Source organism: Pseudonaja textilis, chromosome 9, assembly GCF_049901715.1.
Source record: "Pseudonaja textilis isolate UNSWEBS1 chromosome 9, rPseTex1.2, whole genome shotgun sequence".
Classification (NCBI taxonomy): Eukaryota; Metazoa; Chordata; class Lepidosauria; order Squamata; family Elapidae; genus Pseudonaja; species Pseudonaja textilis.
In genome coordinates this window covers 25,467,117-25,493,204 of record NC_141998.1, presented here as the reverse complement: position 1 = coordinate 25,493,204, position 26,088 = coordinate 25,467,117, and the positions used below count along the sequence as shown (strand labels likewise).

The following is a 26,088-nucleotide window of genomic DNA, read 5'->3' as shown; positions in this document are numbered from 1 at the left end:
GGTCTCCTGTTTGGGTGAAAAGTTGGACTGGATGGCCTACAAGCTCTCTTCCAACTCTGTTAATCTATCTGTTAACATCTTATGACCAGGTCCACCAGTGAAGGTTCAATTAAACTGATTTGTTGCTAAAAGCCTATGCACAGGAATCTTCTTAACCAATGGTCAGTGCCTGGTTAGGATTAGATAAGGGCCAAGGGCACTCAAGGGTTGGATTTAGTTTGCTTGTGGCTATGTAGAGATTCTAGGCTGATTCCTCCTTTCACTCCACCTCCAGGTCTTGCCATTCCTTCTCCTACAATATTTTAATTTTCTGTTGTTATCTGTTTGGGGTGAAACCTACCAAGAAGTAGATCTGCATGCTATTCTTTTACGTTTTGGAAGGAATTCCTCCTAAATACACAAAGCCAATCATATCTTCCACATATTCATCAATCCAAGCAGGTACAATGGGATGTGGAAACAGCAAGGATTTGTAGTCTACTGAATGTTCTGCCAGCCTTTCTTTGTTCCTTGCTGTTCCACCTCGACTTTGGGCATCACGGTCTCTATAATAGACTCGTTATCCATCCAACCTTGCATGGAAAACCACAGGTATGACCTGACGGAAGACTGAACTTCCTCTTTAAGAGATCGCCTCTGGTGGATTCACTGTTATCTCCAGCAATGCAAAGTTGTAGCTGCTTCGGGACTACTGGCGACTACGGTCATGTGATCTTCATTTTCCAACGCTTTGTGACAGTTTCCCAGCCAATCTCACAATCCCTTGCTCTTTCTCCACCCCTCCTTTCTTACCTACAGGGAAGGGAATTTTACCTACAGGGATGGGAAGGGAATCTCCAATGTTCCCTGCCAGCTTCCCCTACGGAAAGTCAATGGGGAAGCCAGCGGGAAGTCGGAAGTCGTTCCTGCCCCCACTGCTTTTTGGCCTGCCCATGGCCAGGCTGTTCCTCTCTACAGAGAAGGATGCACCTTGGAAACAATGACCTAATGGGTCACAGCCTGTCTGGTTAATGTTTTCAAACTTGGTGATAGGTCTACCGATTCTTAAGAGAAAGAACAAAGAAGAGCCACAAGGAAGCTCCCTTGATGCATTCATGCGCCGATCCTCCACTCTGGTTCTTATGTTCCTTGCAGCATCACACGTGGCTGCGGGGAGACAGCATCAGGCATCCATCTCAGCTTCTCTCTTCACCAGTGACATTTCTCCCCGCTCAACCAGACCACCTTGTACGCCGCAGTGCCTAGCAACAGGTTCTGGAAATTTAAAAATAGCTGGCACATTTTTCTCTCTGATTTTTTGCCCGTTGCCAAGGAGAGACAATCAGGGGGCAGGATTTAAATCAGGTTCAGCTGTTGAATTCAGCAATTAACCCCCTGAAGCCGGTATAGATTAGGAAATGGGAGTCCTGGGGTTCGCGTTAGGAAACTGGGCAGACCCTGGGGCATTAAGCGTTGTCGATCGGATCTTTTCGATAATATGTATTTCATCAACCCAAAACATCGAGAAAGGCTTTCGGGTATCCAACCTACGTCAATCTGTGCTGAATTCTGCCTGCAAAATATTCATGCGTTGATTTAAAAGTATTGGCTGCCAACTCTTAACGGGCCAAGGTATACGGTAGAAGCGCAGGGGTCAAAACAAACCGAAATGTCCAAAGACAGGACAACTTCATTCATTCAAAAGCCTCTCCTCCGTGATAAATCTCATCTCACCCATCTGTTTTCATCCAGCTAGTTTTACCCCCCCCAAAAAAAAATTGGGGGGAGGGGGAGAAGGGCCCTTTCTCCCCCCTCCCCCCCAGAAATCTCCACCTATTCCAAAACTTTTAAAAAAAAGAAAGAAAGAAAGAAAGAAAAAAAATGTAAAACAAAAAAGGCTATTTAAGTGTCTGTTTCATCCCGTGTTTGTCATCCGGTGCCTTTTTTTTTTTTTTCCCTTCAAGGAAAAAAATATTCTTTCTTTTTCCTTTTATGACTCTCCAAGTCACAAGATCGTGATAAAGGCAATCAGCAGCTCCATAATTCAGCCTTCATCTTCCAGGCTGCCCAAATTAGAAACTTCCATATAATAATAATAATAATAATAATAATAATAATAATAATAATAATAATAATAATAATAATAATAATAATAATATACATTGTATATAACAGGGGTCTCCAACCTTGGCAACTTTAAGACTCTGGGAGTTGAAGTCCACAAGTCTTAAAGTTGCCACGGTTGGAGACCTCTGGTGTATAATAATAATAAAAAATAATAATAATAATAATAATAATAATAATAATAATAATAATAATAGGTTCCACCATGTTTACATCTCTTTCCTTCAGCAGGGTCTCTCAACCTTAGCAAAGCTTTTAAGACTTGCGGACTTCAACTCCCAGAATTCCCCAGCCAGCCAGGACTTCTGGGAGTTGAAGTCCGTGCATCTTAAAGCATCTCCCTGTTGGCTGAGGATTTCCGGAAATCCACAAGTCTTAAAAGTTTCCAAGGTTGGACACCCTTCCTTCTTCTAAATGTTGAGCACAATCGAATGTGGGGTTGCCCTCCTCCTCCTCCTCCTGAAAACACGTTCTGGAGGTACAAAACAAACCCCCTTCTAACCCCATGACACCCCCACACCCCCAATGGTTGAACAAGGATGGGCTGGGAGCCCAGAGTGACCAAAAAGAAGGCAGGAAGAAGTAGAAACAAAGGAAATTTCTCCACCAGCCTCGCCGAGCCCAGCCGCAGATGGACTGCCAAATTCTCCAGGGCCCAAATGCATTTTGGCTGGGATGAATGAAAACAAGACGAGGATTATTGGAGGAGCAGCCATATGTTCCTTGCCGTACAACACACTTAAAAGCACTTATTCCCATCACCGCGATTGATGGAGTTCCTTCTTACCAACTCATACATTTCTAGGACCCAACTAAACGGGCTGGGATGATACAACTGCAATTATTGCTTAAAATGCAAAACAGACACTCCCGTGAATGTCCAGCAGCTGAAGAGAAGACGGGAAGATACAAGCGCCAAACCCCGAGGAGGTTCGTGCTGAACCCAAAGAAAACTCCACATGGGGTCCAAATGCTTTGAAGATTTGAGCGGATTTTTAAAGGAACTAGCAGGAAGTCAGAAAGTTGAAGTCATGGCAGCCTCAGCTCTCCACAGGAAGCATGCTTTGAAAGCTGGAATAAGCTAACCAGAACATATTTATCCTATTTCCTACCCATATTTGAAGCTCTTACAACAAGGAAAGGAAGGGAAATTGTTTTCAAAACAAGCCAGACTAATGGTGATATCTGCTGTGAAGTGAAGGATGAACATGTGGTATCCAAAGTACAGGATGGGCATACATGGATTGGATTAAAAAAAAAAAAAACACGGAAACCTGCAAACCAAGATTTATCAAGAGGTCCATGAGCTGCTCTTAGTATGGGTGAAAACAAAGTCAACTGAAAGTTGGATCTCCTGGTGTTTCAACCTACATCATGAAGCACAGTTCCAGACAAGTCCTGGACTTCTCCAATCTTGCTAGGACTCCAATGTTTTCTGTATTTCTGGGAAAGACACATTCCTGACATCAAACTATGATCCTTTGTTGTGGGTAGACTATGCAATTCCACCTCAAAATATCTAGGAACTGGACGGGACGTCCTTTCAGGCAACCAGGCGTGCAAACATAACATGGGATTCCCAACCCCTTCCAAAACTTGCTTTGGCCACCAACAAGTAAGACAACCACATCTTCACAAGACCAACTTGACTCAGGTTACTGAGACAAATCAGTGAATAATATCATTTTTTAAAATGCTGCTTAAACAAAAGAAGACTTTAAGCAACGTCATCCTGAATCAAAACGCGGCGGAGAACTTGTCCATTCTCTTCTTACACCAGGTTTCTGCTTTCATGAGAAGCTCCAAACATCAGGAGTAAACTTCACCGCAAAGTGTACAGTTCCACCACCCATATTCATCGAACTGTGAATTAATTTAAGCCAGTTTTTTTTTTCCCTTCAATCTCAGCCATTTTTAAGACGTGTGGACTTCAACTCCCAGAACTCCCCAGACAGCAAAAGAATTCTGGGAGTTGAAGTCCACACTTCTTAAAGTTAGTAAAGTGTGAGAAACACCAATTCAAATCCCACCAAGACAAATGATTCTTTGCAAAGCACCGGCCAAACTGACCAGCATTTCCACCCCGGCTCTCTAAACCTCCCCTCTTCCCCCTCCAACATCTCCCGGCACCCCACATCTCCCCCACGCAACCCCAGAGGAACTGAGCACCAAGGCAACCGCATCCTTTACCTCTGAGCAGCACTCCTGCACGACATCCCCCAGTTTTTCCCGGGCCAGGCAGGCAAGCATTTTTGTCACAAACGCCTTCCCACCCCAAGCATGGAGTTCTTGGATCACGCTGAGCAACTCCTCCGGCCTTGGAGAAGATCCCCGCTCCGTTTTCCTCCTTCCCCCCGGAGGCGAAGATGCACAGCTGATGGCAACCTCTCCCGGGGTCCGTTAGGGGCAGCCCCTCGCTGCACAGGGGATCCTGGGCCCCTGCTCAAGGCTTGCACTGGGCATGCTCCAAGGAGAGCAGCCGCTTGGGAGATGCCTTCCCGATCGGTTCCCGCAGAACTGCTCCTTCTGCAAGTCCCAGGAACAAGACGGGAAAAACATCTGCAACATATTTCCAGAATATGCCAGCCTCCCTCTCTCTCCATTTGACACGAGGAAGCTGCGAGCACTTAAGGGAGGAAGGGAGGGGAGGGGGAGGGGGGGGTCCAAAGTGCTTGGCTAAAAAAAGGGAAATGCATACATACATACATATATACATACATACATACGTACGTACGTACATATATATATATATATATATATATATACACACACACACACATACATACATACATATATACACATATACACACACACACATATATATATATACACACATACACACACATACATACACACACATACACACACACACACATATATATAATATAATATAGTATAGTATAGTATAATATAATATAATATTACATATACATATACATATACATATACATATACATATACATATACATATACATATACAGGAACCCAAATATATATATATAGGAACCCAAAGGTTAACAGGATTTCCAACGTTGAAACTCTGGAAGAAAAAGCTGAAAGTTAGCCCGAGCAGAACACACATTTCATTTATAAACACAAACTTCGGATTGCCTTGCAGGAAAATCTCATTCAGCGAAGTTAATCAATCCCCTCCAAAAAAACAGCTGCGTTGTTTGAATTTTACACGGTTCCAAGGGGCGTTCCTAGGTAAAATAGGGGCGGAAATCAAGCAATGAGAAATGGTGCCTGCATTTTGTTTTTAAGGTGGACATTACTAATATACGATAGTAAGGGGTAAAAAAAAAAAAAAAAACAACCAACCCGTAATTTAAAATTGCGGTTCACCAAGTCACAGAGTAGTTACAGAAAGCTACGTGAAGCTGGGTTCTTCCAGCAACGTTGAGGTCGTGAGTTGTGTTGCCCTCTTAAAAGTCTTTTCTGCATATTTTTTAGAGTTTTAAAAAGCAGAGCTGAACAGGTGATCAGAGCGGAGATTATACAGTGCCAATGAATATTGATTTATTTATCTGCACAAAAGTGGGGCAACCATCAAAGGGATGATGGATAGTTAATGCAAGACACAGTTAATATCTCAGCCATATTCGGAGCAATGAGTAAAAATGGAATCGTGCAAAGATACTTTTGTTCTCCACAGTTAAATGACTTTGCTTCTCTCTCTTCTTTCTGGAAGAGATTTTTTGTCTCTCTTTTTAGAATACAGTACAATAGAGTTGGAAGGGACCTTGAAGGTCTTCTAGTCCACCTCCCTGCTCAAGCGGGAAAACCTATACCATTTCAGACAAGTGGCTGTCCAATCTTTTCTTAAAAGCATCCCATTTTTTTTAAACTATTTTACTGGGGGATGGGGTCTCTCAACGCTGTTGGGGAAACAGATGGGGAATTATCAAGGTCAGTCTCGCAATAATCCTGTCTGCAGAGCTGACTATATACATTTAATTTTTTTTTTTCTCAATCAACCAATCCAAGAAAACGTTTTTCTGTTTTCCTGTCTGAGCCACTCAGGGCGGCTTCAAAGAAAGACCCAATGAAGTCAATGGACTAATGGTTCTCCAACAGTCTTCTTTACCTGCTTTCTGAGAGAGAGAAAAGGGCACAGAAATGAGATAAAAGCTAATAAAAGAGGGGATTTTGCAGGACGGGGTTAACAAAAAATCAAAACGAGGGTGTGGAATCGTGCGGTGCCTTTTTACAGACAGCACATGTGCAACGCCTGCCGAAAAAGGTCGGGGATTCAGTGGCACTCTTGTGGCCACCATCCTGATATTTTAACACCCCCCTCCATGCCCCTGCAATAAATGTAATTATTCCTCGAGTTACGACCATAATGGAACCTGCCTATGATGGTCGTTAAATCATAATGGTTGTAAAACAGGTCAGCCAAGTGACCAACCTTATTTTAGGACTTTTTTGCCTGTTTTATGATCATGCAGATAGACTCCCCTAATCCTTCTTTTCATTAAAGCAGATATACCCAGTTCCTGCAACCGTTCTTCGTATGTTTTAGCCTCCAGTCTCCCAATCCTCTTTGTTGCTCTTCTCTGCACTCTTTCTAGAGTCTCAACATCCTTTTTACACCGTGGCGACCAAAACTGGATGCAGAATTCCAAGTGTGGCCTTACCAAAGCATCTTCCTTCTTTACCTGTCCGGACACCTGAGTGCTGGACTTCCCAAAATGTTACAAACACGTCAGATCTCCGCTTCTTAACTTCGGAGGTCTCAGTGCACCCAAAACGAAAATTTTCCACACGACCTTTTTAGCATTTCCAAAGTTACAACTCTTGGACATCTCCCTACATAGTATTACAAAAAGGATGTTTATTATTGTCTGGTCAAAACGCCCACAAAACCCAATAGCGAAACATTCACAACTGCAGCATGTCAAAAGCCCCCTCCTCCTATAATCTCGGGGAGGGGGGGAGGGGGGAGCCGTAGCTAATTAAACCAAATTGGACTTTATTAGTGGAAGACACCAGGGAATTTTGAATGCAAACCGGGGACAGCTGTCTCCCGTTCTTAGCACTTAGCTTTTAAAAATGGCTATTTTTTTTTCCTCCCATAAATTCTGAAACCCTTCAAAATTCCCACTCAGATGTTTGCTACCGGAAAGAATTTGCAGTATAACTATTGGAAAGAGAAGCAACAGGGCAGGCTAAGCAATATTGATGGGTGGACTGTGATTTGAGGATTTTAGGCTCCAAAGAAGCAGTCCTTGAGTTACGACCTTAATTGAGTGCCGCGATTAGGAGTTGTGACGGTCATACAGCGGCCGACCGCAGGGCCAGATCCAATCTTTTACAGCAATTCTATATATATAAAAGCAAAATACCACTCACACATCATCACAAAATCTACAAACTTGACATCTGGCCCTTATGTTCTTCTTGGCTTCTAGGGGCTCACTAAGAAAGGATTTTTCGAAATGACCATCAGAGCATTTAGAGTATTTCCTATATTATTATCATTAAAACGCTCTGACGCTGAGGAGTTCTACTCCCGCTCCCCACCTGCAAAATAAATCTCTTCCAAATGCAAAACACACAAGCAGAGGAGTTTCAGTTTCAGAGCACCAAGCAGCTTTAGTACAGAACAGTTGAGCTAAGCCACGCCCATGCTCCTCGCTGTCTCCTTGCTGACACAGCAAATACGGTTTCAGTTTCCAAATAGCCCTCAACTTTCTCACACACTGACAGGACGCTAGCCAGATGAATACCGATGGATGCTGGTAGGCAGAGGCAGATTTTTTTTTTCTCCTTATTTTCCTTCCCAAAAATTAAGCCCGATCACAGTAGTTTCGTAGCGAAGCACGGGTACCCAGCTAGTTGTTAAGTAAATCCATTATCTGCCATGGAGCAGATTGTGCAAGGCAAAAACATCATTTAATCACAATTGTGTAATTGTGCAAACAGCCGTAAGTTGGACTGGTTGCTGAGCATCCAAACTGCAGTCATGAGACCAGGGGGAAAACCCAGATATCATAATTTTGAAACCGGGTTGTAAGTAGCTTTAGGAGAGTCCGTCGTAAGTTGGAACAGTTGGTTATAAGTTAAGGACCACCTGTGTCCATCCAGAACCACAGTATATAAAATTTACTGCTGATTTGAGACCCACAGGGGAAAAAATCCCCCTCAAAAGTAACATTCCTGTCTTCCATGATTCCTGAAAACCACCCTTATAAAAATTGATATTCCAATTTCCCCCCTGTTTTGATTCTTTCAAAAGGGTGTTTCTTTTGCCCAGGCTTAGATTTCAAAACACTTAAGAGGAAATCTTGGATCGAGCCCTGAAATCTGAAAACTGGTTTTAAGAGGTGGGCAGCTGAGAAAAATGATCTCCGGATTTGCTGAGCACGGTATCACCGGAGTCTGTTTTTGGAAAAAATAGACTTTTTTCCAGAGAGTTGCTTCTGTCTCTGCCTTGCAAGAGGGACAATAACGCCTTTCATTCATCTCCAGAAATCATAATAAATGAGGTCATTGGAGCAAAGCTGCTCAGGCCAGCTTAGGAAAGAGATCAGCTGTCAACAGGAATGGGCAGGGTGATCGAAGAAATGAAAATATGACACTCCAGTCCTAGTGCGAAGCCCCCCCAGAAGACCCTTCAACTTACATTCATAATTAGGAACAGAATTTCCACTGTTAAGCAAGGCAGTCTGCAAGTGAGTTGCACCGATTTTTTTATTCCAAATAATACCTTATCAATCCCAAAAATAAACTTCAAACATTCTGCTAAAAGTACTCCTGTAAAGGTTACACAGAGATACCTGTTAATGCAGCCTCAAATAAGCAGAAATTAAAGAAAGCAGGCAGCAGTTTTACTGCAGCAGGAAATTCTTAGCTACCTAAAATACAAATTTACACCTGGTTGATAATGACCTCTGCTGGCCAATTCTAATAAAATAAATTCTTCTGCCCCCAAATATCTTCATTTCCCTGTCCAACACGATCTGTGCCACAGTATATTCAGGTTATCATTCCTATTTTTTTTACCTGCATATTTTAAAAACTAACATGCATCCTCTGAGTGTAAGTATTTCAGAGCTGCCTTGTGAGACCAACCTGTATTTTGCTCCTAACCAATACATAGGCAAGGTAAGGGCACACATCTCATTGGTTGCCCTCATTATAAAGATAGACTACTTGGTGCACGGGAGGCTCTTTTGAGCATAACAAGGCACCAAGGACCTCAATCGATGGGAATTAAGGGCCCAGATGAGTCCCAGCTGTAATCTTATCTTTATTTTTGTCAATTTTATTGTAATTTCTTTCTTGGATGGTTGCAAGGTACTCACAGTCGTTGCGATTTGGGCAACGTAGCAGTTCAATCAATTTATGATTAGTATTATCCTTCAAACACTTCATTTATTAATTGTTGGAAAACTTACTGAAGTTTCTCTGGGCTGTGACGGATAACCAGAGCTTCCTTCCTCAGCTGGGGTCTCCATGCTGGCGTTTAGAAACCTGGATGAGCAAAGGTGCAGAGATCTCCTAGTAAGCCAAGGTCCATTTTCCGTCTTCAAAGACTTCAAACGGTCTATGCCACCTGCCAGAAAATAAAAACCAGGTGTGTGCAGAGCAGATGTTGCAGGAGAACTGCAATAGTCTATGCTGGCAGAACAGGTCTACGCTGGTAGAACAGGGTTGCCCAACTTGGCAATTTAAAAAAAATGTATGGACTTCAACTCCCAGAATTCCTGTTCCACCCATAGACCTCTGGGAGTTGAAGTCCACATATCTTGGCAAGTTGGGAAACCCTGAGGTAGAACATCAGGAACACATACACACCCATACGCACGTATATAAAAATCTACCTATAGATGAGTTATATTTAGATGTTTCAATTTAAATTTAATTTCAATCAGAATAGAGCTGGAAGGGACCTTGGAGGTCTTCTAGTCCAGCCCCCTGATCAAGCAGGAGACTCTATACCATTTATATATAGATATATAAATAGCTACTGCTATATACATCTATCAATATAGATCTATATATTGATATATATATATATATATATATATATATATATATATATATATATATATATATATATACTCTAGCTATATGATTGTAAGTCACCCTGAGTTATCCTGTGATAAATGGGTGACCAGTAAAATTTAATAATAATAATAATAATAATAATAATAATAATAATAATAATAATAATAATAATAATAAATTTTAGCTGGCTTCCTAAGAAATATAGTCAATGGGAAAAGCTGGATTCACTTAACATGATCCGCTCAACAACTGCAGTGATTCACTGAACAACCATGGCAAAAATGCTGGTATCAATGGAAATTCCTATCTCCATTTTGGACGTAGAGGAGGATAATCTGGCAAAGGGCTCTTATATTTACATCCAGGTTGTAGACTGACAAAACATTCAGTGTTCCTCTGAGAGTATTATGGGAGGCCCCTGAAAAATTTCTCCTCAATGTCAAAACATATCAATTAACTTTTGCTAATGTATTTGCTGCATACAGTATTCCTTTTTCATCCTTTAAGTTAATATTCCACCATCGGGGGTAAAAAAACAAATCCAAATGGCCTCTGTAAAAGTGAACATATTATGCCTTATTAAATTTCTTATCGCTGACTTTTTGCTCTTTCTATGCACGGAGCCTCACTTAAGTGCTGCTTTCTACAGAAAGGGAATATCAATATATAAATTAAAACCCTAACTAATAAACCTGATCTATCACAGGCTCTTCTCCATGCTTATATGAAAGCACTAAATTTAACAGTTTAATAATTCATAATTACATTTAATTGGAGGCATGGAAGGCTGGTGCTTTCCTGAGCTAAAACGCTCTCTATCAGGGGATTAAAAATAAATTGGAAGGAACAAACGTGCCCCAATAAGACTCTGTCATCCTTAATATTTTCCTATTAATATTTCCCTAATATTTTCCTAATATCCACTTTTCCACATGGATTATTCACAGGGACAATTTGCACAGGATTCCACTGGAAAACCAGCACTGAAATTCACTCCCCAAAAAAAAATCTGGAGGGGGGAAATAATAAAACCCAGGTCAGCCTCAACTTACCACCACAATTGAGCCCAAAATTTATGTTGCTAAGTGACAAAAACCCACCAAACTTTCCACTCTCCCAAAAGAGCCCACCCACCATCTTCCTTTCTCCTTTTAAGTCCAACAGCTTTGTGACTATTTGCAAAAAAAACCCTCGCCTGCTGGTGAGCCCCCCCAATTTTTGCAACATTGCAAAGTCCCTTCTGTGGCCCCCCCATTTTTTTTTTTACAATATTCCCTGCTGCCCCTTCCTCAATTTTTTTGCAACGTTGCAAAGTCCGCCCCAAACTTTTGCAACCCAGCAAACCTCCCCCTCCCCTCTTGGAAAAGCGGCCCGACCCGGCAAGAGGAGCCCCGGGACTGACCGGGGGAGGCCAGGCTCGGGGCCCCGGCCCCCCATGTACCCCGGGGACCCCATACTGGGGGCTTTCCCCCACCCCAAGACCCACCTCGGGGGTCTTCCCGCCGGCCACAGCAGCAGGCCTGGCCCGGCGGGGTTGCATCGCCTCCCGGGAGCAGCCGGCCATCCCAGCGCGTTCCCGTTGCCTTGGAGACGCCCGCCGCAGCTCCCCCTGGCGGCTGGATCGCAAACCGCACCCTCCCTGCTTCCTCTTGTAGAAAGTCGAATTTTTAAATCCAGATTAAAACCAACACACACACACACATTGCTGTCATTTGAGTTGTGCTAAGGTTTGGTATTTTTTGTATGTGTGTGTGTGTGTTTGTTGCATGGCAAGCTGCCCGGAGTTGCTATATGGAGAGCCGGATGGAAATTAATTACAAATATAAATATAAAATATACACACTCACACCCCGGCTGGAAATTTGCTTGATGCATGGCCTGTCCTTGGGATGTGAACTTGGAGGGTGCGATCACTCACACATTCACACGCACGCACGCACACAGACACAAAGACGGAGGCAGTTGTTTGCAACTTGCTGAGAAAAGCCAGGTCAGGAGTTAATCCGATGGGCAATCTACCTTGATGAGAAAAAGGAAGGAAAACCCAGGGGAAGGATGACATTTTTCCCCACAATAAAATCAACACAGCCTCCAAGGTTAATTATAAAAAATATTTATTCTTCTGTAATAAAAGGTGCAGCTCATGAACCAGGAGCTAGGAAATTATTAACTACCTCCGATAATTCTCTAAACACCGAAAGGAGGAAGAAAACAGACCTTTCAAGACACAGACTTTTTTTTTTCCAGAAAATTTTCCTTTTAGTAGGACTTCTAAGGTTATTAAACTATTGGTGGAACAAATATTGATCATTAGAAAAAGGAGGTGCACAGATTTTAACATTTTTCAGCTTCTCAGCTGCTGAAAAGGATCCCAGAATCCATTTCCTTCATATAATGTTTAACAGAGTAACTGCTCCATTTTATTATGATTTCACCAATGGACACTGTCCAGCTACTCCAATTATTTGCAAGAGAAAACAGATCAAGAATTGTTCGCTATGAAAAGCATGTGTGAAAGTATACACCAGCAAAAAAACAACAACACACAACCGGGCCAAAAATAAAATAAACTTCCTTTCTGAAGTTCTAGAAAAACATTTCACCCACATCCATTCTCGTGGACTTTCTCGTGGCCAGAATGAGATCCGTCCAGGCTGAAATACGCTTAAGCAATTCATAACGTAACAGTGAGGCTGGCTAAAAATTAACCCTGATATTGAAGGATAATTATTGCAAGGTTACATCTCCAAAACTAAAATGAACAGGTTGATCAGCCTGCCTGCATCCACATAGAATTCACAGGGTTTGCAGGTGCTAATTCTTTTTTTTTTTTTTAAGGAGATTTTTGTGCTATATCTGTAAAAGTGTTGCATAAATTAACTTGAAAACAACCAGCAACTGGTACTTTAAAGTGGGATTTAATACTTTAAAAAGAACATACAATATTCCCATACTTAGGTGTGATGCTTCCAAAGATTTGACACTGGAGTTCTGTTTTTGAAAGGCTGTTGGCTTACACAGATGTTCCTGCCCAAACATAACTTGAACATTAAAATAACTGGCATTTATTTTATTCCCCAGTTTATTTTAAGTTGGGAGACTCCTCATACTTCAGCGTCTCTGAACATATTGTCTTCTCCAATATTTTGCACTGAAATGCTGTCTGTGTTTACCAAATTATTTTTAAATTAAATATAATTACTGTCACTGTGAATCTCAATATTCAAAATCCCGAGAAGACCTTTTAAAGTCATAAATACAGTTTAGAAATTAAAAAAAAAACCCACTTCATAGTATCTTTTAGATTCTTTCCGCTGCCTTGAGGACTAGCATGGTGATCCTTTTAAAATAATATTTGAGCGGGACGAGCACTGAGAGATCCAACCCCAATTTCTAATCTGATCTCACTCCAGTCCAATAAATATAAATAGGATTTGGAAACACAGAAAATGTGCCTTTGTGATTGATAAAATTCAGTGCAAATAATAAACATAAATTATTGGGGGCAAACTCTTTTTTTTTTTGGAACAAAATCGGGGATCACGTTTCTTCTATTTAGTGCTTGTTAAAAAAAAAGTGAATTTCTCTGTTACTTAGGGCAGTCTATTTGTGCTTCTTCACAAAACATTGGATTAGCTGGTAACTATATGGAACCTCTTTAGCCAAAGTCAATCATTTTGCAAGCTAAAAATTCTGCAGATAAAAGAAGCTTTTCTCCCTATATTTTCCACAGCAGGCAGGCAGGTTTATCTCCAATCTTTACTTACTCAATAGAGTCAAAAGGAAAGTGGAAAGTGAATTTCCTGCCTTCCACTCCTAGTTTCACTAGCTGTGAAAACACACAGACAAACAAACCCGACAGACCAACTTATTTGTGACAATATTTTGAAGTTCAACAGTAGTGTGTACCCAACAGTAAAGCAAGAGAGCCCAGGGTGGATTCCTTTAGGGCTGTTTCGCTCTTCTGACATTTAAGAAGTCCTTTTGCAAGTCCACTATACCCACTAGGCTATCGTTCTCCATTTAAATGCCCCCCAAATATTGGAGAGCTGTACTCCCACAGCCCTAGAGGAGTTGGGGAGTATCGAGTTCACCCTTGCCTGGTTAACAAGGGATGGAGCGATGCAAAGGATCCCTATGTCTTTTTGTAAGCACAGTGACGCCAGATTTACTCCTTGTCTTGCTTGAGTCAAGTGTCTTCAATGGTCATCCTTCTCTGCTGACCTCTCTTCTCACCGCTATCATTTATTGGCAGGACAAGAAGCAACAGGACAAGAACCAAACAAGGCCAGGAGCAATCCAGAACTAAGGAGGAATTTCTTGACAGTGAGAATAATTAACCACTGGAACTACTTGCCACCAGAAGCTGTGGGTGCTCCAACACTGGAGGTTTTCAAGAAGAGATTGGACAACAGTTTGTCTGAAATGGTATAGATAGGGTTCGGGTTAGGGTTAGGGGGTTGGACTAGAAGACCTCTTAAAGATTCCTCCTAACTCCTGTTATTCTTTATTCAGTTGTCTGAACCACACACTGGCTGGGGAGTTCTGGGAGTTGAAGCCCACTCATCTTAAAATGGCCTTAAAAGCTGAGAAACATTGCTTTAAAGAATGATAGGTCAATGATCTCGCCATGTAGAAAGAGGACAGCTCTTCACACCTTTTTGGCCAAAGTCCTCGCCCAACACAATTTCCAAAAAACGCTTCCTTCCAAGGATACACACTCTAAGGAGCGGGGGGCCCTGACCTTCTTTTCCTTGAAAATAATCTAATTTTAGCACGTGGGGAATCTGCATAATTTTTTTACATCATAATTAAGTCTTTTTCCCGGATCTGTTTCACAGCGTGGAAATTATGCTGGGAATCCCCTCTTGTAGAAAAATTTCATGGATCTCTTTGTTCTGGGCAAGGTGCTTCCGTGAGATAAAAAGGGACCATTTGTTTCCTCACGAGCTGAGCTGCCAAAGGAATCGTCCGCTGGTTACACAGAACAAAGAAAACCCATGTCTTCCCTACCAACGGAAGGACATTTCCAACGACGCACAAAATTTCACAGGTCCGCTGCCCCAGGAATTGCTGCAAACGGCTGTCCAAGCAAAAAGACACCCTCCAAAGTTTTCTGTAGTGTAATTTCCCCCCACCCCTTTAGATCAAAAACAAGCCCTCTTGATATAGAGACATCCTGCAACGATTGCTTGGAGGAGATTTTCTTCATGTTGCTTATTCCATATTTCATCTGGGCTTCGTCCTCCAGCTGGCTGTCTTCCTTGCTCACACCATCCAAGAAGCCATTTTCCCTCTGTAACTTACTCACTCCTCCCATTGTCCAAAGGGCTCATTTTCTCCCCACCCTCAAGAAAAAAACATTCTTCCTCCAAGAGTCCATTCTGACCCGATCCAGATTGTGTATGTGTGTGGTTGTTGTTGTTGTTTTCCCCTTTTCTGAAACAACTGAGCACCTGCGGTTCCTGGATGTCATTTTCCTCCAGAAATTTCCTCTTTGGCACTTATACCAGAGTCCCGTTCTTGTTGTCGTATTTCAGGGGGGCTCGGGAGAAATTGAGGGTGGCGTATTCCGTCGCATTCTGCGTCTGGAGGTTTTTCACCTCCCCGGCTGAGCGTTCGCGGGGCTTGGTGAAGACCTGGATGTCGGCATAATGCACACTGCTTTCATCCGGCTTCATGTTCTTCGGTTTGCTCACCGTGGCGTAGACCGGGAACTCTGAGACGTCATCGTAGACGGGGGCCACCTCAAGACCCTTGGGGGAGAGAAAGAGGGGGGACAGAGGGAGAGAGAGAGGGAGGGAGAGAGAGAGGGAGGGAAAGGGAGAGGGAGAGAGGGAGGGGGAGAGGGAGGGAGAGAGGGAGGGAGAGAGAGAGGTAGGGAGGGAGAGAGGGGGAGAGAGAGGGAGAGAGGAAGGGAGAGGGGGAGGGAGAGAGAGGGGGAGGGAGAGAGAGGGAGGGAGAGAGGGAGGGAGAGAGGGGGAGAGAGAGGGAGAGAGGAAGGGAGAGGGGAGGGAGAGAGGGGGAGGGAGAGAGAGGGAGGGAGAGGGGGAGAGGGAAAGAGAGAAAGGGAGGGAGAGAGGGAGAGAGAGAGTGAGGGAGGGAGAGAGGGAGAGAGAGGGAGAGAGGGAGGGAGAGAGGGAGGGAGAGAGAGGGAGGGGAGAGAGAGGGAGGGAGAGAGGAAGAGGGAGAGAGAGGGAGAGAGAGGGAGGGAGAGAGAAGGAGGGAGGGAGGGAGAGAGAGGGAGGGGGGAGAGAGAAGGAGAGAGAGGGAGGGAAAGAAAGAGGGAGAGGGAGGGAGAGAGAGGGGGAGGGAGAAAGAGAGGGAGGGAAAGGAGGAGAGAGAAGGAGGGAAAGAGAGAAAGGGAGGGAGAGAGAGAGAGGAAGAGAGAGGGAGGGGGAGAGAGAGGGAGAGAGAAGGAGAGAGAGATCAAATCACTGAGGCTCAGAGCAAACTTTTAGGAAGAAGTTTAAATCTAAGCGGCACTCGCTCTCCGTTCTTTAGCAAAAGCACAAAATATTGGGGGAAACTCTGCCCTCCAGGAAGGTAAGCTACATAAAAAGACAGTTTGTACCCCATAGGACAGGGATTGAATTAAACAACAGAAATTTTGCACTCCTTTGTGGTCATAAGTTGAGGAGTTCAAGCCCCTGTAAGAAAGATACGGAGCTGTTTCTTTCTAAGCTATACCTTCCTTTTCCTTTTCTCCCTTTCTTCTCATTCCTCATTTGTTTCCTTGCTCTTTCCCCACAAATTTTCTTTCCCTTCCCCTTCCAGGTAGTCCTTCCCACGGACACAATCGAGCCCCAGATTTCTGTTGCTAAGTGAGACATTTGTTAAGTGTAATTGTGCCCCGTTTTACGACCTTTATAGCCATGGTTGTTAAGCTAATCCAGATTCCCCACTGACATGGCTTGTTGGGAGGTTTACAAAAAAGAGGAATTGCCTGATTCCCCGGAACCCGTTGCCCAGCGTCCAAATTTTGATTGTGCGATTGCATTGGTTTTAAGTATGCAAAACGGTCTTCCCTTTTTTCAGAGGCACTGCAATTTTAAAACGTTACTAAATGAACTGTTGCAAGTCAAGGATACCTGTATTTTCTTTTTCCCTCACATGTTTTTATTCTGCAAATCATGGTTCAGTTAAAAAATCGTGGAATAAAAAGGAAATCCCCTCCCTGAGAATGGAATTTATTTACCTTGTTGATTTCCGGGGTCTGTAAACTCGGCTTACTGATTCTTGTATCTGTAAGGGGAGGAAAAAGATGATATTTGCTGGATTGACATCGCTCGGCCCCCTGAAATCACGACTCTGAATAGAACGAGAAAATTCCAAGGGCCTGGGGCTGTTTTCGTATTTAGGGAAATCAGTTAAATCGGTGCAAAATAGGAGAACAGAGTGAAATCCCCACAGATTACCCGGAGAAGAATGTCTGCATTTAAATCCAGGCTCATCTCTAACTGCCCCTGGACCCAGACACCTGAAACCAAGGACCTCGGGATTCAAAAAAACATCTTTAACCAATTACAAACTATGCAAAATTATGTTGTGGGTTGTTCTTCTGCCTTCTCAGCATGCGAGTTTTCAAGCCACGGATTGGGGTTGTTTTGCGTGCATGCAAACTCCTAGCTAGCTGCTCGTTTGTTTCTAAGCAAAAAATAAAAGAATTGTCTCCCAACTAAAATTCTCAGGGCGGAATAAAACCACACCAAAAAAAAAAAAAAGAGAGACAGAAAACCACTCGAAACAGCAATTCATGGTGGAGGAGATGAATGTGATCCTGTTGTCGTAATCCTCAGCTGAGTGCCAGCAGCCTTCATTGTGCACATTTTTAACCCAACAGGCCCCCAACTCATCCCCTTGGTGGGCTGTTTCCCATGAAACCTCAAGGCGTCCTGGACTTCAGTGCCCATGGCAACGTTCAGCCCAGCAGAAGGATCCCAAGATTGCTGGAATTTTTCTGCCTGTTTCTTTGCAAACTCTCCTCCAAGGTGCTTTGCAAGAACCAGTTTCTCCCCCAGGATTTATTTTTTTGTATTTACTCTCAGGAAAACGGTGCCTTATGCAGAGGCTGAATTCAGATGTTTCTTCGCCCTGGAATATTTCTGCATTCTCCTCTCCCAGATCCCTGTCACATCTGTCCAGCCACCTCCACCACCTGTGACCACAATGGATTTCTTGCCTTGTTGCCTTTTTATGCTGGCTAGCGAGACTCACTGGGGCCCTGTGCACGGGATCAATTAATAAATACACCTCTATTGCTCACCTGGTTTTTCTTTGTACCTCTTCAATAGCGAAGGGCAATTGCTATTTCAGAAAAGAGAGAAAGAGGCACGAATGAATTCTGAGATTATTCAAATTCTGACACACAAACACACACACACCGTTTATTACAAAACAAGACCTAGATGGAAAATGAGTCCCAGCATGATTTTTCATAAGCCTTACTCCAAAAATAAGCCCCAGTTAACATCATCAAACAGGAGGATGCATTTAGTACCATATTTCCCAGAAAATAAGCCCTACTCTGTCTTTTAGAGCAAAAATTAATATAAGACCTGGTCTTACTTTGGAGGAAAGACGTGTGTGTGTGTGTGTGTGTGTATGTATGTACGTACGTACGTATATATATATATATATATATATATATATACATACACATACAGAGAGAGAGAGAGAGACAGACAGACAGACAGACAGACATGTGTATGTGTATAGGGGTATAGGTGTGTGTGTGTGTGTGTGTGTGTGTGTGTGTGTAAACGAACTAATTACTCAGAACTCCTGCCTGTCCTTTAAATCTTCCCCTTTTGGGCTTTGCTCCTGCTGCCCCGCCTCTTATAAAATATTCACTCTCTCATTATTAACATTGTGAAGTCCTGAGACTTGGCAGCAGCCTGGATGGTAAAAGGAGTGGCTTTCTGAATAGTTGCCTGTGGAGTTTCACATTCAATTCCATTTCACTTTCCCAGGAATAGGAAAATGAGATTAAAAAGAGAAGAGAGGTCCGATAACTTGCACCGTAAGGAATTCAAGAGTGCAGGGAATTCACCTCCTTGCTCTACTTAGCCCAAAACCGGTCTGTCCTTGCTGACGTGCCATTCAAACGGGATAGCTTTAAATACAACACTTCTTTTTTTTACAACACTTCTTGCTCCTTCTTGTCATTGGTGCTGCTCTCTGTGACCCCCAAAATAGCGACCAGTTGCAGCTAGGGGTGGGATTCCAAAATCCCAACGTTTGCTGGGTGGGCGTGGCCATTGTGGGCGTGGCCTACCAGCACTTCCAGGAGGGCCATTTTTGACTTTCCCCAGAATCCCGAGGCTTCCCTCGGGCCTCTGGGAGGGCGAAAACGGCCTGTCCCAGGCTCCGGAGGGCCGCTGGAAGCTGGAAACAGGCCCGTTTCTGGACTTCCGGAACTTGCGGAAGGCCCGTTTTCCCCCCTAACAGAGCCTCTACACGGATCCTGCACTTCCCTGCATCCAAAACAGGCCATGTGGAGACTCCTGGGAGGGACGGGATGGGCGGGCGTGGCCAGCCAGTCGGTTTTGGCGAACCAAATGTAAATTTAACCTCTGGCTCGCTCAAACCGGTCCAAACCGGCCGAATCCCACCTCCTGGTTGCAGCGCTCCTGTTTAGGAGGGTCTTTGAAAATCTTTCTCCCCGCCCTCCCCACAGGGGATGCCCTGAGCTTCCTTGCCACATGCAGGCTCTGCCTTCAATCTACCTGTTGGCATCATCCCCACCTTGACCTGGCAAACGTTTGAACACGAGAAGTTCCTGATTTGGCTCTTTCAAGAGATTGGAGCAACCTGAACTTCAGCGACTTATGGAAAGCCACAGCGGGATATTTTGGGGGGGGGAGGAGAATGGCAAAGGGAGGGTACTGTGGTGGAATCCCCCATCCCCACCCTCCTTTCTCCGTAAAATGCCACGGGCAGCTGGTCCGCGAGTCAAAACAGGATGACTTTCCGCTGGAGAGACACCCAGTGCAAAGTCTCTGTAGCCTCAATCGCTCCCTCCCTGAAAGAAGGACCATTGAGGGGGGTGAGGGACATCCAGACGTAGCAACCAACAAACCCATCATCCCCAGATGACCCAAAGAGACCCCAAGACCCCCCTTTTTCCAGCTCTCCAAGCATGGAGAGGGATTAACTCTTCTTGAAACAGGACACAGATGCTCTGCAGCTTTCTTTGGTGGGGGAATTCAAGACACCCCCTCCCCTCAAGTGGTGGGATTCAGCCGGTTCACACCGGTTGGGGAGAACCGGTTGTTAACTTTCTGAGCAGTTTGGTGAACTAGTTGTTGGGAGAAATCATTAGGGCAGAGAACCAGGGGTTCAGTGATTTGAATCCCACCACTGCTCCCCACTATTTCTGTCCCTTCCGGGGACATCTCCACCCCCACTTGGACTGACTAAGGAATGTTTTCATCCACTCTGCAAGACAAAAGAGCTGGTTGCCCTTTAGAGACAGGGAACAGCAGCCAAGGCTGATGCCAAGGCCGCCTTAAATAGCTCGGCCTTGCACCAGAGTGGATAAGGCCATCATCGGCGCCTCCATCGTTGGCATCTCGGGCAAAGAATTAAAAGGGCCCGGATCGCTTTTTCCCTTTGTAGGGGAGGGAAAGAAATAGATGGCGGCCCTGTTCAGTCCCTCCCACCACCTCAAAATATATCCTTTCCCCAACCTCCGCAGCTGGGAGACGAGTGGACTTCAAGTCCCAGAATTCCCCAGCCAGCGGTGTTGCTGGGGAATTCTGGGAGTTGAAGTCAGCACCCCTCTCCAAGCAGCCGAAGTGGAGAAAGGCTATTCTAGGTCAACGTTCAACCTTGGGGATGTAAGAAGGAACCCCCCAAATTCAACCTTGATCTTGACGTATGAGTTTCGTAAATAAACATTGTAAGCACCTAGTTCTTATTTTTTATGTAAAAGGGGAAAAAAAAAAACAACCGATGCTTCCAAAGGAACCGTTCAGCAGATTGGCATAGATCGTGTGTGTGTGTGTGTGTGTGTGTGTGTGTGTGCGCGTAGGACGAAGGAAAACACTGTCATTTTTCGGGGGGTGGGGGCTGCAGGTAGGCCTATGGGAAAGAGGGAAGAAAAGCCCCCCCTCCAGCCAAGATTAATTGCCAGAATTAAACCCCCTTCCCCAATCAGTGCGACGCTTCTCAGCATATCCCCTCGGTGGCGCTGTTTCTTCCAATTTGGCCCCAGCAGCTGGATCGCCTTTCCCAGGAAGCTAAAAGCGAAGTGAAGTTCCCGCTCCGCTTTCCCCAGGAAGCAAGCACGCACACAGACACACACACGCATACAAACACACATAGAAAGGCCCCAAAACCAGAGAGTCTTAAAGCAAGAGTGTCCAAATCCTGGGCAACCGTAAGACTTGCGGACCTCAACTCCCAGAATTCCCAGAACTTTAAGGCTTGTGGACTTCAGAGAAGCTGGCTGGGGAATTCTGGGAGTTGAAGTCCACAAGCCTTACGGTTGCCAAGGTTGGAGGGAGACCCCGGGGGGCCGGAAGCTAAAATCCCAAATTTGACCCCCCCCAGGAGGGGGGGTGGAAGAGAGTAAAGCCCCCCCCCCCATTCCCCCTCCCTCCCATTTAAGTTTCTCTCCTGGGCAACGGCCCCAAGAGAACCTCTGGGTTTGGGTTTGTATGACTCGGTGTTTGTGTGTTTGTATGTGTGTGTGTTTCTCTCTGGGTCTGGGTCTGTGTTTGTATGGGTCTATTTGTGTGTGTGTGTGTTTCTTTCTCTGTGTGTTTGTGTGAATTTGTGTCTGTTTGTGTTTGCATGCATGTGTATTTGTGTGTGTTGGTCTGTGTGTTTGTAGCTGTGCCTGTGTGCGCCTGTAGGTGTGTATTTGGGTTTGTCTGTTTGTTTGTCTCTGTGTTTGTATGGGTCTATTTGTGTGTGTGTGCGTGTGTGCGCGTGTTTGTCTCTTTCTGTGCGTGTTTGTATGAATGTGTATGTCCCTGTGTTTGCATGCATGTGTGTGTGTGTTGGTCTGTGTGCTCGTAGCTGTGCTTGTACGGGTGTTTGGTGCGCTTGTACGTGTCTCCTTGTGTGCAGTGGGCGCGCCCGGGAGAAGCGCCCGCCGCCCCGAGAGCCGCTCCCAGAAACCCGCTCCTCCTCCTCCTCCTTCCACCCCTCGCCCATCGCGCTCGGACTACAAAGCCCATCCTCCTCCGCGGCTCGAGGCGGGGCCGGCAGAGGGGGCGTCCCGGGAGGGGGGGGGAGGGTCCCTCTCGCCCCACGGCCCCGCCGACCCCACCCCCGCCCCCTCCCGGGTCCCGGTCCTTCCCCGGCCGCGTTGAGCCCCCACCCAGGCGGGGCGAGGGGGGCGCTCTGCGCATGGGCAGAGGGAGGGTCGGGGTGGGCGGGGGTCTCCCTCTCCCCCCCCCCACCCCCCCCGGGACTCACCGGCCGGCGCAGCAGCCGCAGCGGTTCCCCATGGCGCCGCCCGCCGCTTCCTGGCCCCGGGATGGCAGCCCGGCCGCGGGCGAGCAGCAGCAGCAGCGGCGGCAGGAGGAGGAGGAGGAGGAGGCGGAGGGCCGGGCGGAGGTGTCGCCTTTCCCGGCCGCCCTCTGCTGGCGGCGCGGGGGGCGCCGGGCTGGGCCGGGGAGGGAGGGAGGGAGGGTGGGTGGGTGGGGTGGGGGGCGTTGCCCCGGGCAGGGGAGACCCTCCTCCGCAGCGCTCTCCGCCGGCAGCCGCTCCCAGCATCCCCTCCTGCCCCATCATCCCCAGCCTTTCCAGCACTCTGCCCCTCATGCACAGCCTTTTCGCTCCCAGCATCCTCATCCGGTCCCATCATGCACAACTTTTCCATTCCCATCATCCACAACCTTTCCACTTCTGGCATTTTGCCCCGTCAACCCCCAACCTTTCCATTCCCATCATGCACAGCCTTTCCATTCCCATCCCCTCCAACCTTTCTGCTCCCAGCATCCCCTCCTGCCCCATCATCCACAGCCTTTTTGCTCCCATCATCCCCAACCTTTCCAGCACTCTGCCCCTCATGCACAGCCTTTTTGCTTCCAGCATCCTCATCCTGTCCCATCACCCCCAACCTTTCCATTCCCATCATGCACAACCTTTCCACTCCCAACATCCCTCTCCCGCCCCATCATCCACAACCTTTCCATTCCCATCATGCACAACCTTTCCACTTCTAGCATTTGGCCCCGTCATGCACAACCTTTCCACTCCCAACATCCCTCTCCCGCCCCATCATCCACCACAACCTTTCCATTCCCATCATGCACAGCCTTTCCATTCCCATCCCCTCCAACCTTTCTGCTCCCAGCATCCCCCTCCTGCCCCATCATCCACAGCCTTTCCACTCCCAGCATCCCCAACCTTTTTATTTCCAGCATCCTCATCCTGTCCCATCATCCACAGCCTTTCCAGCTTCAGCATCCAGCCCCATCACCCCCAGTCATTCCATTCCCATCATCCACAACCTTTAGGCTGTCGCAAGGAAAGAGCCGGGGGGGGGGGGGACTTCTCCCCCCAGAAAGTCCCTCCCACTGGGAGAGCTGATTCGGGACTGTACTGATTTGGGCGCCCACCGAAAAGCCAAGATGGCGGCCAACAATGCTGCCATTGAAGCCATGTTGCTTTGGAGGCGCTGGTGGTGGACGCCATTTTGACTTTTTTGCCCTGCTTTCCCTTTGATGGACCCCTGTGCTGCTGGCACTCTTCCGGGGAAGACGCTGTGCCCATTTTGATGGGCAAAATTTTATTTCCTCAATACAAGATTTTCTCTTTTTTTATTAATGTTTTTTAACTTTTGGACAAACATACACAAAGAAAACATAAAACCATCTTCCAGTTACGCACATACGTCGGTTGGTTACAAATTTTTTGTGCATCTTCTCCGTAGTCTTGCTTACAATTGTTTGTATAGATTCTCATATTATCCATCAGATATATATGTATACATTAATATCATTATTACTCATTTATTAGACTAAACTATTATTCCTTCATGTTATATTCAAAGTTATTCAAAGTTTTAAATGGATTTATAATATAACAATTCATATTATCATCCTAAATCCACCCAATAATAATACATCTTTATATGATATTCTGTATAATTCTGTTCTCCTTATATTGTGAAATTCTACATGTTTCATTAGCATATTTTATTTTCTAACCAATGATAAAATAAATCCCATATCTTATAAAATTGTTTTATCTTCTTGTTCTCTCGTTTCAAATGTCAGTTCACTCATTTCAGCACATTCCAATATCTTCTTAATGACTTCCTCTCCTAATGCAAGATTTTCTAAGTGGGGAGGGGGAATCAGAGGTTTTTTTGGGGGGAGGGGGCTGTATTACGCTTGGCTTTTCACGAGCAGATGATCTTCCTGGGGGCTTCATTCCAGATCCCTGGAGATCCTCTCCTACGTACCCCCCCTTCCCCAGATCCGCAAAGAAAGCAGAAAAACAGGACATCCGCCAGGAAAGGCTGCATTTTGCAAGGGGGGCGGCAGCCCTGTTGGATTGCGGCTCCCTACAATACGTGCAGCAGCTGTTAAATCCGGAGGGGGGGAGGGCAGCCCTTCCGAGAACGGCAGCCGCAACACGTGGCCCCTTCCTCTGGAGCCCCCAACCCAGACAGCCTGGATAGGAGGCCCGCATTGCCAGGCGCCCAGCCTGTGTCATTTGGCAGGAGGTGGAGAGGTGGAAGGAGAAAGACGGACACCTGTCGGGGTGTCTTTCTTGAGTGACAACCCCTTTTCTAACAGGAGGGGGCAGCTGCCAGGGGGACAAAACCTCAGAGGAGACATCGGAAAATACTTACATCCATTTCCCCCCTCCTCCCGTCCTCTGGAATGGGGGGGTCTCCAACCTTGGCAACTTTAAGCCTGGCGGACTTCAATTCTCAGATTATTTAATTTATTATTGATTTATTTAATTATTAATTTGTTAATTATTCTGGGAGTTGAAGTCCGCCAGGCTTAAAGTTGCCAAGGTTTGGAGATGTGCTCTGGAACATCGTGCTCCCACCCCCCAGGTGAGATCTGCACCCATCTCCTTGGCTTTTGGCAAGGGCATGAAGACCTGTCTCTGCCAACTGGTTTGGGACCCCAATGGGGTTGGGGTGTTGGTGTTAACGGACTGAGATAAGACCCCCCCCACCTTGTCCCCTGTGCGTTGTTTACCCTTAAAATTTGTCAATTTTAAACCAGTTGTGTTTAGTAATCATCATCTACTTTTTATGACCCCATAAATCCCTGGAGGGGTGAAGACTGGGCAACTGAATGGAGCCGAGTGTTTACTGGCCGGATGCCCTTTCTTGTTGCCAATACGGAGTTTTGTTCGGCAGATATATTCCCATTGTGCCCGGAGGGAGAAATATCTGCCTCCTACCTAGGATCGAACTCACAGCCTCCTGATTGTGAGGCAAGAGCTCTGCCTCTAGGCCACCGCATCACTCTTGGGTTTAGTAATAGTAATACTGCTACCATTTATTATTTTAATGTTTTCTAGTGGTGATTTATTGATTGCCTTTAGGCAAGAGGGGCGGCATAGACATTTAATTAATGAATAAAATACAGGTAGTTTCTCGACTTACCACCACAACCGAGACCCAAATTTCTGTTGCTAAGCGAGACAGTCGTTCAGTGCGGGTTACCCCATTTGACAAGCTTTCTTGCCGCGGTTGCTAAGTGAAACATTGCAGTCATTAAATCATGAATACCGCTCTTAAACAAATCCGGCTTCCCTCACTGACTTGGTTTGTCAAAAAGGTCACAAAAAGGCGATATTGCGACCCTCATAATTATGAGCCAGTTGCCAAGCGTCCTAATTTTGGTCACGTGACCGTAGAGACTACTGCCGCAACAGACATGAGTGTGAAAAGACGGTCGTAAGTCACTTTTTTCCAGTGCCGTCCTAACTTCAAACGGCCACTAAACAGACAGTTCTTAAGTCAAGGACTATCTATAAAAT

General features: G+C 45.5%; 2 protein-coding genes across 5 annotated transcripts in view; both read right to left on the bottom strand.

The window, feature by feature from the left end:
* The window catches only part of DIXDC1 (DIX domain containing 1), a 41,919-nt gene extending 30,237 nt beyond the window's left edge, over window positions 1-11,682 (bottom strand). The window contains exons 1-2 of one of the 4 annotated variants that reach the window (XM_087939223.1): window positions 11,606-11,682; window positions 9,507-9,664 (exon numbers count right to left, since the gene is read on the bottom strand). In XM_087939223.1, the coding sequence (XP_087795349.1) occupies window positions 9,507-9,566 (60 nt within the window). In that variant the 5' untranslated portion in view covers window positions 9,567-9,664; window positions 11,606-11,682. Of the gene's footprint in view, window positions 1-4,293; window positions 4,738-9,506; window positions 9,665-11,605 lie in introns of those variants that run through there. The other 3 variants (XM_087939220.1, XM_087939219.1, XM_087939222.1) reach the window with 3 other exon arrangements.
* A 529-nt stretch (window positions 11,683-12,211) lies between these two features.
* C9H11orf52 (chromosome 9 C11orf52 homolog) lies at window positions 12,212-22,739 on the bottom strand. Its single transcript, XM_026724069.2, has 4 exons — window positions 22,549-22,739; window positions 18,386-18,426; window positions 17,318-17,364; window positions 12,212-15,875 (listed from the first exon to the last, which is right to left on the bottom strand). The coding sequence occupies exons 1-4, from the start codon at window positions 22,578-22,580 to the stop codon at window positions 15,624-15,626; spliced, it is 372 nt and encodes a 123-aa protein (XP_026579854.1). The 5' UTR covers window positions 22,581-22,739; the 3' UTR covers window positions 12,212-15,623.
* Window positions 22,740-26,088: the final 3,349 nt, after the last annotated feature.